The sequence below is a fragment of the Cebidichthys violaceus genome, unplaced genomic scaffold (assembly GCF_023349555.1).
Source record: "Cebidichthys violaceus isolate CVI_PGR_0920_01 unplaced genomic scaffold, fCebVio1.0.p SCAF_9, whole genome shotgun sequence".
In the NCBI taxonomy this organism is placed as follows: Eukaryota; Metazoa; Chordata; class Actinopteri; order Perciformes; family Stichaeidae; genus Cebidichthys; species Cebidichthys violaceus.
Window position 1 is genome coordinate 12660710 of NW_027176975.1, and position 16756 is coordinate 12677465.

Genomic DNA, 16756 nt, shown 5'->3' on the forward strand with positions numbered 1-16756 from the left:
AAGTACTGATAACACATCACAAACATCACAAATGTAACTTCAAAACAATGTTAATTCCTTGCTAGACTTAAGCGTTGCTGTCTCTAGTGTATAGTATGTCTGTTACTCTTGCTGGCATATACCAACCCCTTAATTTTAATATAATTATATTTGAACATGTTTTATGACAAACTAAAATCCTTACTTATTGTACTTATTGTATTAGTGGATTTTAATATAAATTGGGCTGAGAAAACAAACTGGAAAAAACTAAAAAAAATCTCATTCAAATAATTCAAGGCCCAACCATGGTTACCCAATCATCAGAGATTATTATATATTTATAATTATTTTTTACTAATAAACCTGAAAGAATCAAAAAATATTTTAATCTGCTAACAGGTATGTCAGATCATAATCTAGCCTTAACTGTAAGAAATCTAAATAAACATCGATTTACGGACAAGGACAAAGGGTAAACATTTTTTTTGTTTATGCTAAATTAAAGCAGTTGGCCTAGAATGACGTTCAGCAGTCTGGTGACATAGAAAGACATCTAATATCATGGACAGAAGCAATGAGACTAAAAATGAATTTTGCAGAAAGGTCTCACACTCTCGTAAAAATAATATAATCTAGCATGGTTAAATGAGCATCTTTGGAGGTTAATGAAGCTGAGAGAGATGGAGGCAGTTCTTGGTTTACCACAAGGGAATATTTGAGGAGTTTCAAAACAAAGTAGTACAATAATCTTATTGAACTAATCAATGAGTCTGACGAAAATAGTAAATTAGCTTGGGAAAAATGTACAAAAGATCAGTTTAGTTCAAAATTGGGTAATAAAGGAACAATCAACAGCGATAAGAGATAGATATATCAAATCGCTACAATCTTTAATTAATTCTTTGTAGATTGAGTACACTGACAATTTTGGTGTAAGATCAAGAGTTCTTGAACCTGCAAATAATGAATCTCCTGTTTTCACGATTGAAAATGTCTCTGAATCTGCGGTAATAAAAGAACTCAATTGCCTAAAAGGGCCTAAGTCTAAGGATGTCTTTGATATTGATGCATGATTTGTTAGAAATTATGAATCCATACTATGTAAGCCTTTTACCCATCTGATAAGTAACAAACTCATATGTCCCGTTTTCTTGGAAGGCTGCAGTGGTGACTCCTGTCTTTAAATCAGGTGAAAGAACTATCAAGTCAAATTACTTGACCCTTTAGTATCCTTTCAATAGATTCTAAATTTGCGGAAAAGGTAGTTTGTGATCAGTTTGTCTCTCATTTGAATGAAAGTGAATTTACTCTACCAATGTAATTAGGTTTCCGAAAGGATTATTTGTAAGAAACAAAAAATAGCTTTTTTATTGAACATATAAAAAGTTATCTTGATAATGGTGTTGTTGTTGGAACTAGTTTTTCGATTTTAAGAAGGCATTTGACAAAGTTAATTATGACAGTTTAAAAACTCTCTAAATTTAATTTATCTTTCAATAACTTAAATGGACGCCTTCTGAAATAAGTGGAAACAATGAGTGGGTTGTAAGTGTTCTTCATTTGCTACACTAAGGCTACATCCATACTACTCCGTTTTCATTTGGAAACGGAGTTTTCAAACGAAAACGATCTCCGTCCACACGGCGTTTCAGCCATCGTTTCCGAAATGATCTCCGTCCACACCACACGCCTGAAAACGAATATCACGTGACTCTTCACGTACACTGGACATGCGCCGATGTAAAAATAGGAGGTATATTGTCGTATTTTGTAACTAAGCAACCAGAGTAATAAAGTAGTCTTTAATGATCGTAAGTACGTGTTTGATACTTAAGATCTTCTCTAAAATCTTCCTCTATAAACTCAAACAGATACAGTTCGTGGAAAGTTGTATAAGTTTTACTTTTCAGACTTAACGTTAGTTACAGCGCCGCGGGTCTCTCTCTACGCTCACTGATCTCTCTCTCTCTCTCACGCCGCCCAGCTGCTAGTAAAGACAACAAGGTCAGCAATGCCTGTAACCAGTTGTCCGCGTTAAATTAACCTGGTAGTCAATCACGGGTGTCTACGTCATCGTTTCCAAACTTATGCGTTTCCGTCCGTCCACACGAATACGCTACCTGGAGTTTTCAAAGTTATCCGGCTTCGGGATCGTTTCTAAACTCCTCCGTTTACGGTGCTCGCAAACGCCGGCATAGTGTGGACGCTCAGTGTAAACGTAGCAAAACATATGCGTTTCCAAACGAAAACGGAGTAGTGTGGATGTAGCCTAACAAATTGCAGTAAAAATACAAGAAATTCTGAACAGTAATGTACTGTTCTTCGTAATTACAGTTGAATACAGTTAAATCCAGCAAAAGTTGAGGCCTTGGAAGAAAAAAAATATTAACAGCAGGTACTGTCCAATCTTGCAGTATACTACAGTATTTTTTCGTTTTTCAGTTGACTTTAACTCCGCCCATTACTCTTCAAAATCACATTGCAATAAGTCTCTACTGCTTATTTAGCACATGGTCAACATAAAGAAAGTGAAAAGAAAGCCTTAGATATCATAGATCGGTGATTTTATTCAGGATGGAAGAATAATATTGAGAGGAAATTTGAGAAGACGATTTTCAACGGACTCTGACCGAAGCACCGAAGTGGACCGAGCACCACCTGCTGCTTCACCTCGCCTACAAACGCGCAGCGGACACCGTAGTCTATCCTGCTCCTGTGGCTCACTGAACAAGGTCATTTGGATGTTGTCAAAGTTAGCATGACCTTGTTCAGTCATTTTGTGTTGAATTTTATATTGTATTGATTTTTTGACGATAACGTGACTTGTTGTTAACTGCATGTGGCATGTATGCTAACGTGTCCAGCTACCTTTAGCTAGCATACCTTAACGTTACTCTCTTGATTGCTAACATTTGATATCGTTATTTTTCTGTCCAACCGCGTTACCAGCGAGTTATTTCATTTTCATAGACACACTATTGAATTTCTCAGCAATTGAATCAACAAGCTGAGTTAATATGTATATTTGATATGGTTTAAGAACATTAACTATAATTGTTGTCTGCATTAGTTGCTGGTGACGAAGTCACAATTGGACGCTGGATGATAAGCATTGAAAGCCAAATCATCTGTGAAGGCATCCAACCAAGCTTCATCACAGGGCTTGCTGCAGTTTTCGCCAGCTACTATGTGTTCAACTTGCAATACCAAGAGGAAGCTGCAAGGACACTGGAGTTTGTTCAAAGGTAAATCTTCTGCAGTCTTTAATATTGTTTGGATATTTTTCTGAAGGTTAATATGTTGCAAAATGATTGAGCTTGTAGCCTTGATGTGAGAACGTGTAGAACACAAATCAGACCTTGTATGTTCACGTTTTACTTGTATGAAATATTCACACATGTTAGATGAAAATAAGATTATTCTATGATTATTAGTAGACACAGAGGTCATTATAACGAAAACAACTTTGTACAACAAATTTGTATTTGTTTATTCCAATGGGGTTCAGTATTAAGTACAAATACTCTTTACATACCACACCTAATATATATCTGCTTTCTCTGTTATTTAGGGGCTTCATTGGTCTCAACCCGGAAAGGGAGACAAAGGCCAACCAGGGGAAGGTGGTGTCCTAAAAGACAGGGAAGCTGGTCCAGAAAAAGGCAGCAGCTGTCGTAAAAAACCCTCATAAAAAACCTCCTGGACTTTGAGTGGGGCTTCATGTAGTCCACAGCACATCTCCACACATGACCTCTAATAGGAGGAAGGAGAGATAGCCCACACTGCATCCTGGTGTTCTTTTTTCCTTTTAAGGTAACACGTTTCAAAATTGTGTTCTGTTCAGTTCTATACAGTTGTCTCAAACATGCAGTTCCAGATTTGTTCTTTTACTCGGTTTTTATTGCACTAATGACTGTAAATAACAAAAAAAGTGATACTGAAGGCGGGGTACATTTAGTATACTATAAGAGTTGTATATAGAGTGTTGAGAATCTGTTTAACGTGATTCAGTGTTTAATGAATGCAATTTGATATGGTGCTTTTATTATTTGTATTTTGCAAAAATGTGATCACTGTAAAATTGTCAGTTATTGAATGTGTTTGACACTGCATTGGCTTTAATAAAAGCTTATTAATGTAAGGCTATCACTTGTTTGAGTCGTTTCTATGCTAGCAATTTTCAGGGGTTTTATTTTGAAATGTAACATTTTTAAATCATTAGCTTCTAGCAGTGTCATACTGTAAATATACATTCTACAGTACTGTAATAAATTTTACGGTAATGAACTGTTCATGGACATTGCAGTAGAAACACTAAAATAACAGTATAATGCATTTTCTATACAACACTGTACTGTAATCATTTTTACCGTATCAAACCGCTGTTGTAAATTACAGTAGGTATGCCGAAGCTGTAGCTGCCAGCTGTTTACTGTAATTTAACGGGGAAATTTGTTACAGTGTATAGTTGTAAAGTAGGGATCCATCAAGGGTCTATTTTAGGACCAATATTATTTATTATATATACAGTTAAAAATCTAGGCATCAAAATTGATGCAAAGCTGTCTTTCAAAAAACAAGTCTTTAGGGTCATCAAGCAATGTTAAATGTAATCTGAATAACTTTCGGGTATCAGTTGTCTCAGTCCACTGCACAGCTTTTTGTGCACACAATAATGCTTCCCCATCTGTGTCATTGCATAACAACCTGGTCACAGGCAGGTGAGACTACACTCAAGCCTGTGTCCTCACTCTATGAACAAATCCAAAAATAATTTGATTAAAAGCCAAGGGATCATCATCACTGTAATATCCTGAATTAATAAAATTAGTTTTAATAGTGCACAGTCCCTGCAAAAACAATAAAATTAATGAACTTTTCACCACTAATAATGGTGTGAATGGGTTTATATTTCAGTCTACACAGATGCTAAAGGGTCTGTGTACTGAAATGACACCGATGCTTCTGACACCGATGCGCAAGGCATCGGTGTCAGAAGCCGAGGTGTATGACAAATGAGTGTCTGAAGACCCACACCTGGATCTCATTCAACAATCAGTGGATCTCCCAGAAACAGTGTTCCTCCCCTCTTGGCCCATGAGCTGTGTGTTTCTGGTGCTGACTTGGTGACTTTATTAAGGAAGCCTTGTAGCCTTGATTCAATAGAATAATTGAGATTTTATTTTATGGTTTGTGTGTTCTTTTGTATTTTGACCTTGGAGATCCTTGATATTTGCTTCAGTTTCTGTAATATTGTTTTGTTCTGTTCATTTTCTTTCTAAAAAAATAAATTAAAGTGCTTCAGCAACCTTTTACCGACAGCAAGTGTCGGTACACACACACACACACACACACACCTTTTCTAGTTTTTGTGGTAAGTGAACAGCAGCACCTTCATATTTCATATACTGTACATAAGTGCATTCATTGCCTGTTGCTCTCCTGAGCAGTTTATTTGGCTTGACTGCAGACAAAAAATATGAATGTGAAACTTGCCATAATAATATATATGACTGGTCCCCAATATCACAAAACACATTGAGCCACTGTTATCATGCACAGAAATCTATTAGTGAGTTTAGTATGTTTCTTTTCTTCCTTTCATTATTGATGACAAGTAATACATTACACTAAAAAATGTTTTGTTAGGGCTGTTACAGCCAATTTACTTAAAAGGCGGTATCTCCCTGCATTTTACTGCAGTTGGGTTTGAATGGAGCTGACCAAAGTCCATTTTTCAGAAAATCATCAGGTATGATAAAAGATAAGTGGTCTACTTCTATAGACCCATGGATCATTGCCATCGTCAGTTGCAGTAATTTTCGATTCCACCAAACAAGACGATGGCCAAGAAAAATGAGGATTAATGGCAAAAGATATTGCTTTTTGTGGAATTACTAAAAACACAGATTATTTTTTTCTACAGTATGTGTGTTACCGTTCATCGCTACATGATGTGTTGCTTTATCATAAATTACACCAATACATGCTTCCCACAGCATAACTGACGTGTCAAAGAAATGACGCACCCTTTTTTTAGAGGCCATTCCACTTATGTGCCTAACCATTATTTGGCAAGTGAACAACAAATATTGAAAGCTGTCAAACTTCCTTCGCATGATGGAAGCCTGCCTTCTGTGCATTTACGCACAGATGAAGTACAAGCTGCCATCTTGGCAAGCCGAGGCAGAATATTTTGATCGCTCATCATCTTTGTTTCTTTTTCGTGACATTTCAAAGATGGGGCTCATATTCTGGAGCCTAAAAATTAAACAAATGTTTGTTGAATAAAATGTACCCACAGCTGCAGGATTTGTAATAGGCAAACACTGATTAGATCCATAGGAGCCCTTAGTTTTGAATATAACTGGGAGCAGGATGCGGGGTGCCACATTTCTGATTTCAAATGCAGGAAAAATAAAAACAACTTGATGCATAATTAAGGCTTGTGTTGGCCTAAATTGTTACTTTAAAAACTAGTTTGCTCATCAGAGTGTTAACACTACAATGATCCTGACCCTTCCACTTGTAACAATTAGTGAAGTTAAAAAGTATAGTAATTTTTGGTCTAGCAGTTAAGACAGCATTTCTATCAGTCAGTTAGATGCACCTTCTTTTCTACTCACTTCATCTGCTCTCTCACAGTCCACTAATAATCTATGAGCAGGATCTGCTCAACTTATTAATTCTTGCAAATTCTGCCCAAGTACAAGAATCTCCTTTGGCTGAGACGGTGGGCTTTTCACTGTAATATTTTCTGAACTAACTTTGCAAGAGATGATCCGTGGGTGGACGTTCACCACTGCAGCTACTCTGTGAGCACAGAAGTGGATGGCATTCAAGGGAGAGAGGGCTTTTTTTTTAATAATGTGCCACAGGAAGACCGTGGAACCACACAGTTCAAAGTGTTCATCGAAATTCATTCTCGCCCAGTTCGGTTTGCTGTGTCGAAGCCAACTTACTGAGCTGTGCTGAGGAAATCTATAGAAACAAATTTACTCCAAGTTGGTCTGGGCATGTGCAGAAGATAACAGGCGTCAATTACAAAGCTCTTTCTCCTAATTGAAAATGCAGCTAATAGCCTAAGTGCTTGCTATCTGGGATAGCTAAAACAATGTGCAGGGGGCTTACTATTGGGGCATTTGCTTTTGAGTGTTGGTTTTGAACCCTGGAGCAGCCTTTTTTCACATATATCTCTATCACTTGCATCTTTCTTGACACTCTCCACTGTATGCCATTCAATAAAACTGAAAGGCATTCTCATATATCAGGAGAGATTGTGCTGCATTGCCTGTATTGTGATGCTAATAGCCCTAGACACTATCACTGCACATCACAGGCTTCTTGCAATGCGACCTATACTGAATTCTGATGCAAGTTACATGGCTTTTAAACATTATACTGCATTAGATCAAATAATGCAGCTGTTTGAAAGTATAAACACCATTCTAACTTGCATAACAATCTGGTTGTGGTTTGGAAAATCCTCTGCTGTAGCATGTGTTCTTACATTACATTGCAGTGTTTGTCACAAAGTTTAACACACACACACACAGAAAAAAAAATCCCATTACATTTTTAACAACTAAGGCTGCTCCCTTGAGCTGTAGAGGGCAAGGAATAACAAAGCTGAGGGAAGTCTCGGCTCCTTACCTCTGATGGGCTATTAGTTATTCTAGCTAGCAAAAGCCCCATTAGGTCTGCCATTTAATGCTCCCATGCCACATTCTCACATGAAAGCTACAAGATTGATGAGCCGACCACCTCACCTCAAGCTTTTTGTGTGTTTGACAAAATGCTCTGCCACAGATAATCGGACAAAGAACTGATTTAGCTACCTGTGTACCTCGTAGTATGTGACAATACTAAAAACAATGAAACATATTTGTGCTGGCCTCTCTAGTGACTTCAGTAAAGGACACTACAAGAATGCAAGTGGTGCTACAGTGCAATCCACTGACTTAAGACATGTTATGAAATGATTTATAGGGTCCAAGTGGAATATAGAAAATGAGCTGTGCGGGAGTGTGAGATAAAACTTTGTCTCTGAGCTGCGCTCACAGAAAGATGTCTCCTGTACTTCAAAGCAGGTTAGTCCAACAAAATGTGCTACAATTCAAGTGGAATGATGTCTTTCCCACACACATGTCCTGTTAATCACATTTAACCATACTAGCAAATAAAATGAAAAAAAAGATGCTGGACAAAGAAAGACAGATGCATAGCATTAAGGGGAAAAAAGACTACACAGGCAAAAAAGTGCCTAATTAAGCATGAGCAAATTGATTAGTCCTTCTGTCAAGACTCAATTCTTCAGTGTCGTATCACTGGTTCATGAGTCAGCCATGTGAAGGAGTCTGGGATGAGAATTTCAATTTAAACTTTTTGGACAAAGTCTCACTTGTGTAGCCGAATAGTTTCTTTATCTTTCTGAGATTACACAAAAGCAGCATAATGAAGTTTGTTACTGCAGAAGTACACTAAAGCCGGACAGAAATCAAGCCCAAATGCATAATTCATCTTTTGTTTGGCTGCAGGTCTTTATATTGTTCTCCACCCTGCGGTGAATGTTTGAACTTTGTAAATTAAACTCCTGACTAAAATTCTAAGTACATGATTGCTAGAGGCATAAAATGAGAATGGGACATATGATCAGCTGGTACGATAGTAAATATTAACATATTTAATACAGCACAAAACAAATTTCAAAACTCACAGGACTCGTGTATTTGCTACTACAGCTGTTGTAGCAAATGCACAGGATAGGAAAGGATCCCCTGCACAGTGACTTGATCTTATCATTTTTTATCATTCTATTTTGGACAGCAAGCAATTTGTGAATAAATAATAGGCTGGCTGATAATACGTAGATTCATCAATGGGCTCTTTTATGTCAGGGATGAAAGATGAACCTACTTTGTGCATAATGCATCTTTCTGTATGTAAGTTCTCCAAGGAGAGGAGCTGCCACTGCAGTTTCAGCTAATGCAAATCATATTTTAGCAATAAAACTGTATGATTCAGAACAACAGCTGGGTAATCATATGGAACCGAACAAACCCAGCATATTGTAAAACAAGTCACCATGCACTGACCCTTGCTTTCTTATCCCAAAACAGACAAGAGCAGAGGAGAAAAAAAGGTAGTTTTCTCCGCAGATTGTTAGAAAATTTACCTCTCATGCCTCGCAGTGGAAATGGATTTTTGTAGGGCAACGGTCATACCTCGCATTCCCTGGAGCCTGAGATGGTGTATGTGTAAGGTCCTGTCCCATTAACCAGCACATCCATAGTCTCTGAGTGTGAAGGTTTGTAGTCCACATAGTACTCTTGCAGTGGTGAATTAAGGGAGCGCTCAGTCTCTCGTGCCTTTTTCTGGCGCTTTTTAACCGCCGAGCGCTGTTGAAGCTGTTTGATGCTGCTGGGATAGCGCTTCCATGAGACATAGATTACCAATAGAATTATGGCCACAGATAAGAGGAGGGCCATGCTACCAGCTATGATCTTATGGAAGGACACATACTCAGTGTCTGGCAAAGGGATGGTGGGAGAGGCCTCGGAAGGAGTAGGGGAGGCTGTCCTGTTCCAGATCAGCTTCTTATCCACCACAGACTGTGTGGGGAGAGGCAGCAGCTCAGGTTCAAATGCAGAAGTGAGGGGCGATGTCGTTGAGGGGATGGGGGCCGGTGTCACTGTACAGATGTTATAAGTCTCCACCACATCTGTCACTTTCTCACCTTGTGCCTCCTTGGGGCCAGCACAGATCATTGCGGACTCTTTGTTACCTTTAAAGGCCTTGAGCCAGGCCACCAGGGGACATATGTTGGGGTTACAGTACCACAGATTACCAGCCAGACTAATGGTGGTGAGGGAAATCCAAGCCTCCACTGTCTGCTGAGACACATTGCTGAGCTTGTTGGAGTCCAGGTTGAGAGTCTGAAGATTAGGGAGGCATTGAAATGTACTTGGGTCCAACACTTGGAGCTCATTTCCCGAAAGGTCCAGCTTTTGCAAGGAGGTCCACATCCACGGCAGGCCCTGGGTTAGCAGTTTGATACGGTTCCATTGCAAATAGAGTGCCCGCAGGTTAGTCAGGCGAGGGAAATGAGCAAAGTTTATCTTTGAGAACTGGTTGTGCTCCAGATGAAGCTCGATGAGTTTAAGAAGTCCTGCAAAGGCGTTACGTGTGAGGCTCCGTAGCCTGTTATAGCCAATATCCAGAAACTCCAGGTTGCGAAGGTCAAGGAAAACTCTCATCGGGACCGTTTTTAAAGAGTTTGACCTCAAATGTAAACTGAGTAGTTTCCGTAGACCCACAAACTGGTTAGGCTGGAGAACCTGCAGTTTATTGTAGGAAAGGTCTAGATTACGTAAATTCGGAACGTCGTGAAAAGTGTTGTTTCTTATTTTCATGATCTTATTCGAGCTGAGAATCAGTTCTTTGAGCCTTCGTATCCCATGAAAAGCCTGGCCGTCCACATCACTGATGTAATTGTGGTCGAGGTAGAGCCAAACAAGTTGACTCAGGCCAGCAAACTGGTGGGCTCTGAGGTTCATCAGGCTGTTGTAACGCAGGGAGAGGCCCTGTGTGCCTACAGACACATTGCTTGGCACGTCACGGAAGGCATTGGATTCGCAGTATATTATTTTCCCATCACATCTACAGCTCAGGGGGCAGGGACGCTCACGGATGCCGCTCGGAGCAGCAAGCAGCCAGGCAGGCACCACCACTGTGAATACAAGCCATCTGAAAAGCACGAGAAGTCCTGCAGACACACAGAAAAGTGATAGACTTAAGAGCATAAAACACGGACAAATCAGGACGAATAAAAGACTGAAACCGAATGAAATAATAAATGAAACTGAATCTGTGAACCAAATGGTAAAACCCATACTGTGTACCCGTACTGTGTTCTGAGGCATTTGTTAACAGAGGGGGTTATTTGCAGCCTACCTCATTTGCATCCTTGTGTTCATGTCAAATCTAGGTTCACTTTACATTCATTACAGTAGTCAAAGTCATTTTCTTGAAACATTGGAAAGGAGATTGATAACCACATGCATCAGGCATTATCCGTCAAATAGTTGAGAGAAAAAAACCCTCCATCAGAACCCCCGGTCTGCAGTCATCACTCCCAGACCGCAGGGTGCAAAGACACCAGCAACATTTGCTTTCAGTGAATTGTAATTATGAAAACGACTAAAGACTTTGCGCAGAAATGCAGAACATAAGTACCTTGCGGAACAGAGTACATACCCATATTTGCGCGGTGTCGGCTCCTCCTCATGGTTAGCGCTCTCTGTTGCATGCGTCCCAGGTCCACATGTTAGAAGCACTCGGCGTTTTGTCCAAGTAGTTGGACACGCACTCAGGATGCCTGAATGGTCGGAAAATGTACGCACTTTGCGCGACAGCCAGATCCGCTTTGCGCACAGCCGCACACCTGTCGGAGATGTGAGTCGCTCCAAGAGATGCTCATCAACCTCTGTCTATAGTTTCCTACGTTACCGCACAACATCAGCAGGATAATGCATATTTCAGCCCGCCACCTTACAAAGCCCTTGGATGGACGCACTCAAGCTTGTTGACTCACGAGAATGAAACTGTTGAGCGCGTGCTTTGGGAGGCTGGAAAATACATTTGAAACACCGAGTCGCCAAATGTGAAATCTAGGTTAAGTGGCAGAAAAGATACCGGAACCCGACCAAGTGAAGATATTTGACAGGAATAAACTGAGGTCCAAACCCGATAAGTTGGATGTATCCAGATTCAGATGTGGACAGCGGAGGGGGAAGGCGCAGTCTTCTGTGGATTAGACCCGTTGACCGTGGCATCAAGAATGAATCAGTTGTATAGCAACAGGAATGATGTTGGTGTAGGACTAAAATGAGCTCAGTGATGCTCGTTTCAGGACTTGAGATGCCCTCTCCTGGTCACTGAGTGACTCTCCGCGGCCCACACCAAAGTAGACTCCATTGTCCTCGTGAACAGAGCCTGCATAGCAATTAAAGCAGGGGAATGGGGAGTCTGTTTGCTCTGCATTAGGTTATTTGTGAAGATCTACTGCCAGTCAAACACTTCTGAACAACCTATATTTCAGCTTTTTAGATAGCTCATGCAACGCGCTAACTGAAGACTTGAATACAAAACAAAATTAGAAATTAGCTTGCTGAGCAGTGTTTGTAACTTCCATGCCCTAATATTTGATTATTGGATATTATAACTGATGCATTAACACTTAAGCAGCATTTGGATACCACAGCCGGTTGTTGTCCAGCTGATATATCTTTAATTTGTGCTTATACTAGTTTAATCTTTAAGACTGCATCATATTTTAGAAGTTCATTTAATGTTTTGTACAATCTTTAAGTAACAAATAACTATGTCACTCAAATGCATGTAGATGACTAAAAAATGTAATGGAACAGAATTGTGGCATGAAATAGATATACTCAAATACAAGTACCTCACAGAGGAATTCAATTACGTTTTTTGAGTAAATGTTGGCTATTTTCTTCACTGTTATTTGTCGAATGATGCATCTGGTTGCTGCTGTGGTGCCAGCTGCATAAAGTTTAATGCACCAATTGCTAAGTTATATCATGTCACTGTATCAGCATTATATCATGTGCTATTTATGATTGCATTGCCTGTCTGCAAAGCCACAGTGTCGGCAAGAGTTTTAACTACAAGTACTCCCGACTAACTTCAGTGGCTTTACTCTGGATCTGAGAAACTATCAGGCGTTTATATGATTCTTAATTAGTGCTGCATAGGCAGGTGGGCCTTTAATGAAAAAGGTCAGCTAAGCCTAAGTGTTCCCATAAAACACAGAAACAAGCGAAACAATGCACATGGTCATCTATGGGTATCTATAGTATACATGATGGCCATTTCCTGTAAAACATTATTTAATCTATATATTGCTGTCTTATGTTTTCTGACTTGAGGTAATTACCATAAGCACATTGTTTGAAGTGTAACCAGAAATACTAAAACATTATTTTTGACTGGCAGTGAAGATTCAGTATACAGAGAAAAACAACAGATGGGTTGCAGTGCGTGTATATTGTTATCTCATTATTTGGTATTAAATGTAATTTTTTTTTGTCCACACCAAGAAAATAAGTTAAGAAAGCACAATGGGTATTTTTTTCCAATGCTCATTGTTGCATATTGACACTGAAATGTCATGTGTGAACAAAAAGTGCTCTCAAGGCCTCATAATGGGACTTTGAGTCAGGGTCGAAGTCGTCACTTCTAATGGGTCCCTCTGTCCTTGTACTTAATGAGTACTGTAATTACCTGTGATGGACATTAATGAACTCAAAAACGCAGATAGTTTGTGACAAAGAAATCGGTGGAAACAAAAATAAAACTGATGCATCTAGCACTTCAGTGGCAGTCATTGATTTCATTTCTATTGTTCGATCAATTAGCTAACTAAGGACAGGACATAAACGTGTGCGCACTCTCTCTCTCACACACACACCAAGGTGACTGGAAGAATGGCACATACAGTACATGACCCCGTACACTGTGCACAGGTTTGAATGTCTCCTTGCATGGATGTGGTCTGATGACGCTTCCAAACTGAGCATGGATGAATTAATTCAGTCTTTGTCAAACACATGTGACTAAATATGGTGCACAAGATTAAGATATAAGAGGTATACACATTTGTAACAAACACACAAGACATTGACTAAAACATACCAGCATGTTTGGAAATTATGAGACTTGTCATCTGCAAGACGTTTTTTATTATTATTTTGTCAGTAGCATTTGAGTGATCATTAGAGGGTAAATTAGAATGGACCAAGAAAGGAGCCTCAAAGTACCTCTGAACAGATTGTTTCAACAGTGACATATCACAATGTATTACTTAAGGTCATCAAACCATTAAAAAGCATTCCAGTTTTAACCCAAATCTGGATAATATGTCAGTTTGTCAAACGCAATTGAAAGCTCAAGAAGCATGTGTTTTGGATGTGCTTGTATGGATGTGGGAATAATTTGACCCTTTCATATTGTTCAGGGATGGTGCATTTTATGAACTTAAGGAGTTTGTGGTTTATGGCACCTGTCAACCATAAGGTCCCTACTTCACCCTGAAAAAACAAAACAACTTGTGGCCAAATCCCAATGTCCCCCCTTACGGACTCTGAGGTGCACTCTTGCGAAGTCCGTGAGGGTTTAGGGCTGTCCCACTGTCAAATCGTCAAGTGTTTGAAGGCTCTCTGGCAGACATTTTGAGCCCTTTATGAACCCTTTCCGTAAGTCAGTGTAGTGGAGAACGTTCCTCAGAGAAGGAAGTGTGGGATTGCGAACGCAGCCCTCAGGCTAGGCTCCTCCTCTAATCAGTGCCAGCATTTATAAGGCACCTGTGGGCCTGGCCTCATTCCTATTGTCCTGGTGCTGTGGTGGCTCATGGTTCACCTGCTGCTGTTTTGCTTGTTTTCCTTTGTTCTGCATGTTTTGATGATTTTTATTGATATCTTTAATAAATATTATGTTAATCTTTATGAACGCGTCTCTGTTTAAATATTGTTAATGAATCTGTGTGCGTTTAATGAATTCTATATATTATTCTAAATTCTGTATATTAGGGTTTTTAAGTTTATATTTCCCGGGGTGTAATTCCCTGGGTGGCGTTGTTGGTTCCCTTTACTCCCCCCCCCCCCCCCCTCGCTTTAAGGCCTCGCTACATCAGCGTGGTATGCTGACTTAGCCTAAGGGAATTACCCACAAGTCATAGCAAAGTGACGTTAAACACCGGGTAGCCAGTGGACACGTGGAGACGTAAAAAAAAAAGGTAAACAAAGAGGACGGCTCACGTGTGTTCAGCCTGTCTTATTATATTTACACAGAAACATCAAGGGTTACAGATGGAACAAAAAATAAACTTGAAATCAGAGGATATTTATTTATTTATCCATCAAATATTTGATTTTGTCATCGAAGATGTTTTGACAAAAACAAGTAAATAGATTATATGGAATTACCTCTCATCTTTTGAGGAAAGAGCCAGGAAGACGTTCAAATCAGGGAGTACAAAGTATAAAATAAATACCCACAATTATACATCTTATTTGTTGTCGTTTTCATGGTAACGTGATGTGCTGCAGCAAAGTGCTGTCCCATTCATATTTATACCATTTCGAGCCCTTGCAGCCTCCAGGTTACGTCAATTAAGTTCTCGAGGGTTCAGGGCTTAGGGTTTAGGGAGGACATTGGGATTTGGCCATTGTTTCCTGCTGGTCCCCTGTTTGTTCTCTCTTTGGGTGTGGCCCTTCATTTCACTCCTGCTGCTAATCAACCTGCACACCTGAGACCCATCAGCTCATGCAGTTCCTGCAGTATATCTACACTCCAGTCCTTGCCAGATCGTTCCGTTACCAACATGGCACTAATGCCTCAGCCAAACTTAACGCTAGTTGCCTTTCCTGATGTTCACCTGAACCTTGTTTAATTGCGCTTCTACCTGTGCCTCAGGTGCATTTGCTGTCTGAGATCTGTGTCTGCTTCCTAGCCTAAGCATGCTTTCTCTGCCTGCTCTTCTCTGCCCAGCTCATGCAAACCTCCACTCCGACTAGTTTGCATAAAATCCATTTTGAACTGTTACCAGATCTTGTCCGAGTTCTGCTTTTAGTCAAAAATATGAATTGATCATAACAATTTGGACTATTGTATCAAACAATTATTGACTTAAAAACACAAATGCACATATCTGTGGTAGCCTCTATTTATGATTGGAACCAAGTTTGTTGTAATTTTTAAGAATATACTTTGAAGTCTGTGGTCACTTAACTCTTTATACACAAGTCAAAGCACTTGGTCTGAATATTTTCAAATCTGTTAATGATATATGGAAATGAATATTCCAATGATTGTTATGGGGTGGAGGAAACGCAGTCTTCAGTTTTAATCCCACTCTTACAAATCACAGCATGTTGCTGTAGTGCAATCATCCCAGGCTAAATATGTTTAAATTCCCTGTGATCTGTGCATCAATTCTTATTTGTTTTGTGGAATAAATCTGACATGACCCACTTTCACATTTCATCTGGCTTTTTTGGGGTTATGTTGCTATTACTGACATATATGAGCAATGCAGAAATGTATGGATCAATAATCAATAAAGCGTTACAGTATATTTATAGTAAACTCTCAACATTGGGAAAAGTATTGTTACATTATTTGCAGGAATTTGACTGTTTGGCAAAACATTCTCCAAATAAAATGGCTTATGTTTCAGAATGTCATGAACCCCTGACTCCTTGATGATCGTCTGTAGTTCTTAATAATTTTCCCACAGGCATCACTGAATAGAAATTAACCCCTGAAGAGAACAGAATGGTGCTCTTTTGACATGAAAAGCATGGAAACCCAAGCTATAAACAACACAGGTATATTGGCACCAAATGCACTCACCTCACTTTGCAAATAACTCAGCAACCAAATTGCTTCCTATGAAACTTTAATGACTGTCTGTGACTAACTGAGACCTGAATAATAGAGCAAGGGGTGGACCTGCTTTTTTGCAGCATAATGAATCCCACTGAAACATTACATTACATTACATTACAAACACAGTGTCGAAATGTATAAATAGTAAAATAATTAGTTGGAAGAGTGACTTAAAACAGTGTTGAAGTAGCTCCTATTTACCCTGACTCCTAAATGTGTTAATTACCCCGCAAACACATAATGACACATAATACACAATATCCAAGCAGCAGTTGAATATTTTTTAGAAGAGGGCTCATCCCAA

At 39.5% G+C, this 16756-nt stretch overlaps 1 protein-coding gene across 1 annotated transcript in view; it reads right to left on the reverse strand.

Annotated features, from left to right (window-relative positions):
- LOC137867483 (leucine-rich repeat transmembrane neuronal protein 4-like) overlaps positions 1-11846 on the reverse strand; it is a 47640-nt gene extending 35794 nt beyond the window's left edge. The window contains 2 exon segments of the mRNA XM_068704101.1: positions 9207-10747; positions 11239-11846. Coding sequence (XP_068560202.1) covers positions 9207-10747; positions 11239-11290 — 1593 coding nt within the window. The 5' untranslated portion in view covers positions 11291-11846.
- Positions 11847-16756: the final 4910 nt, after the last annotated feature.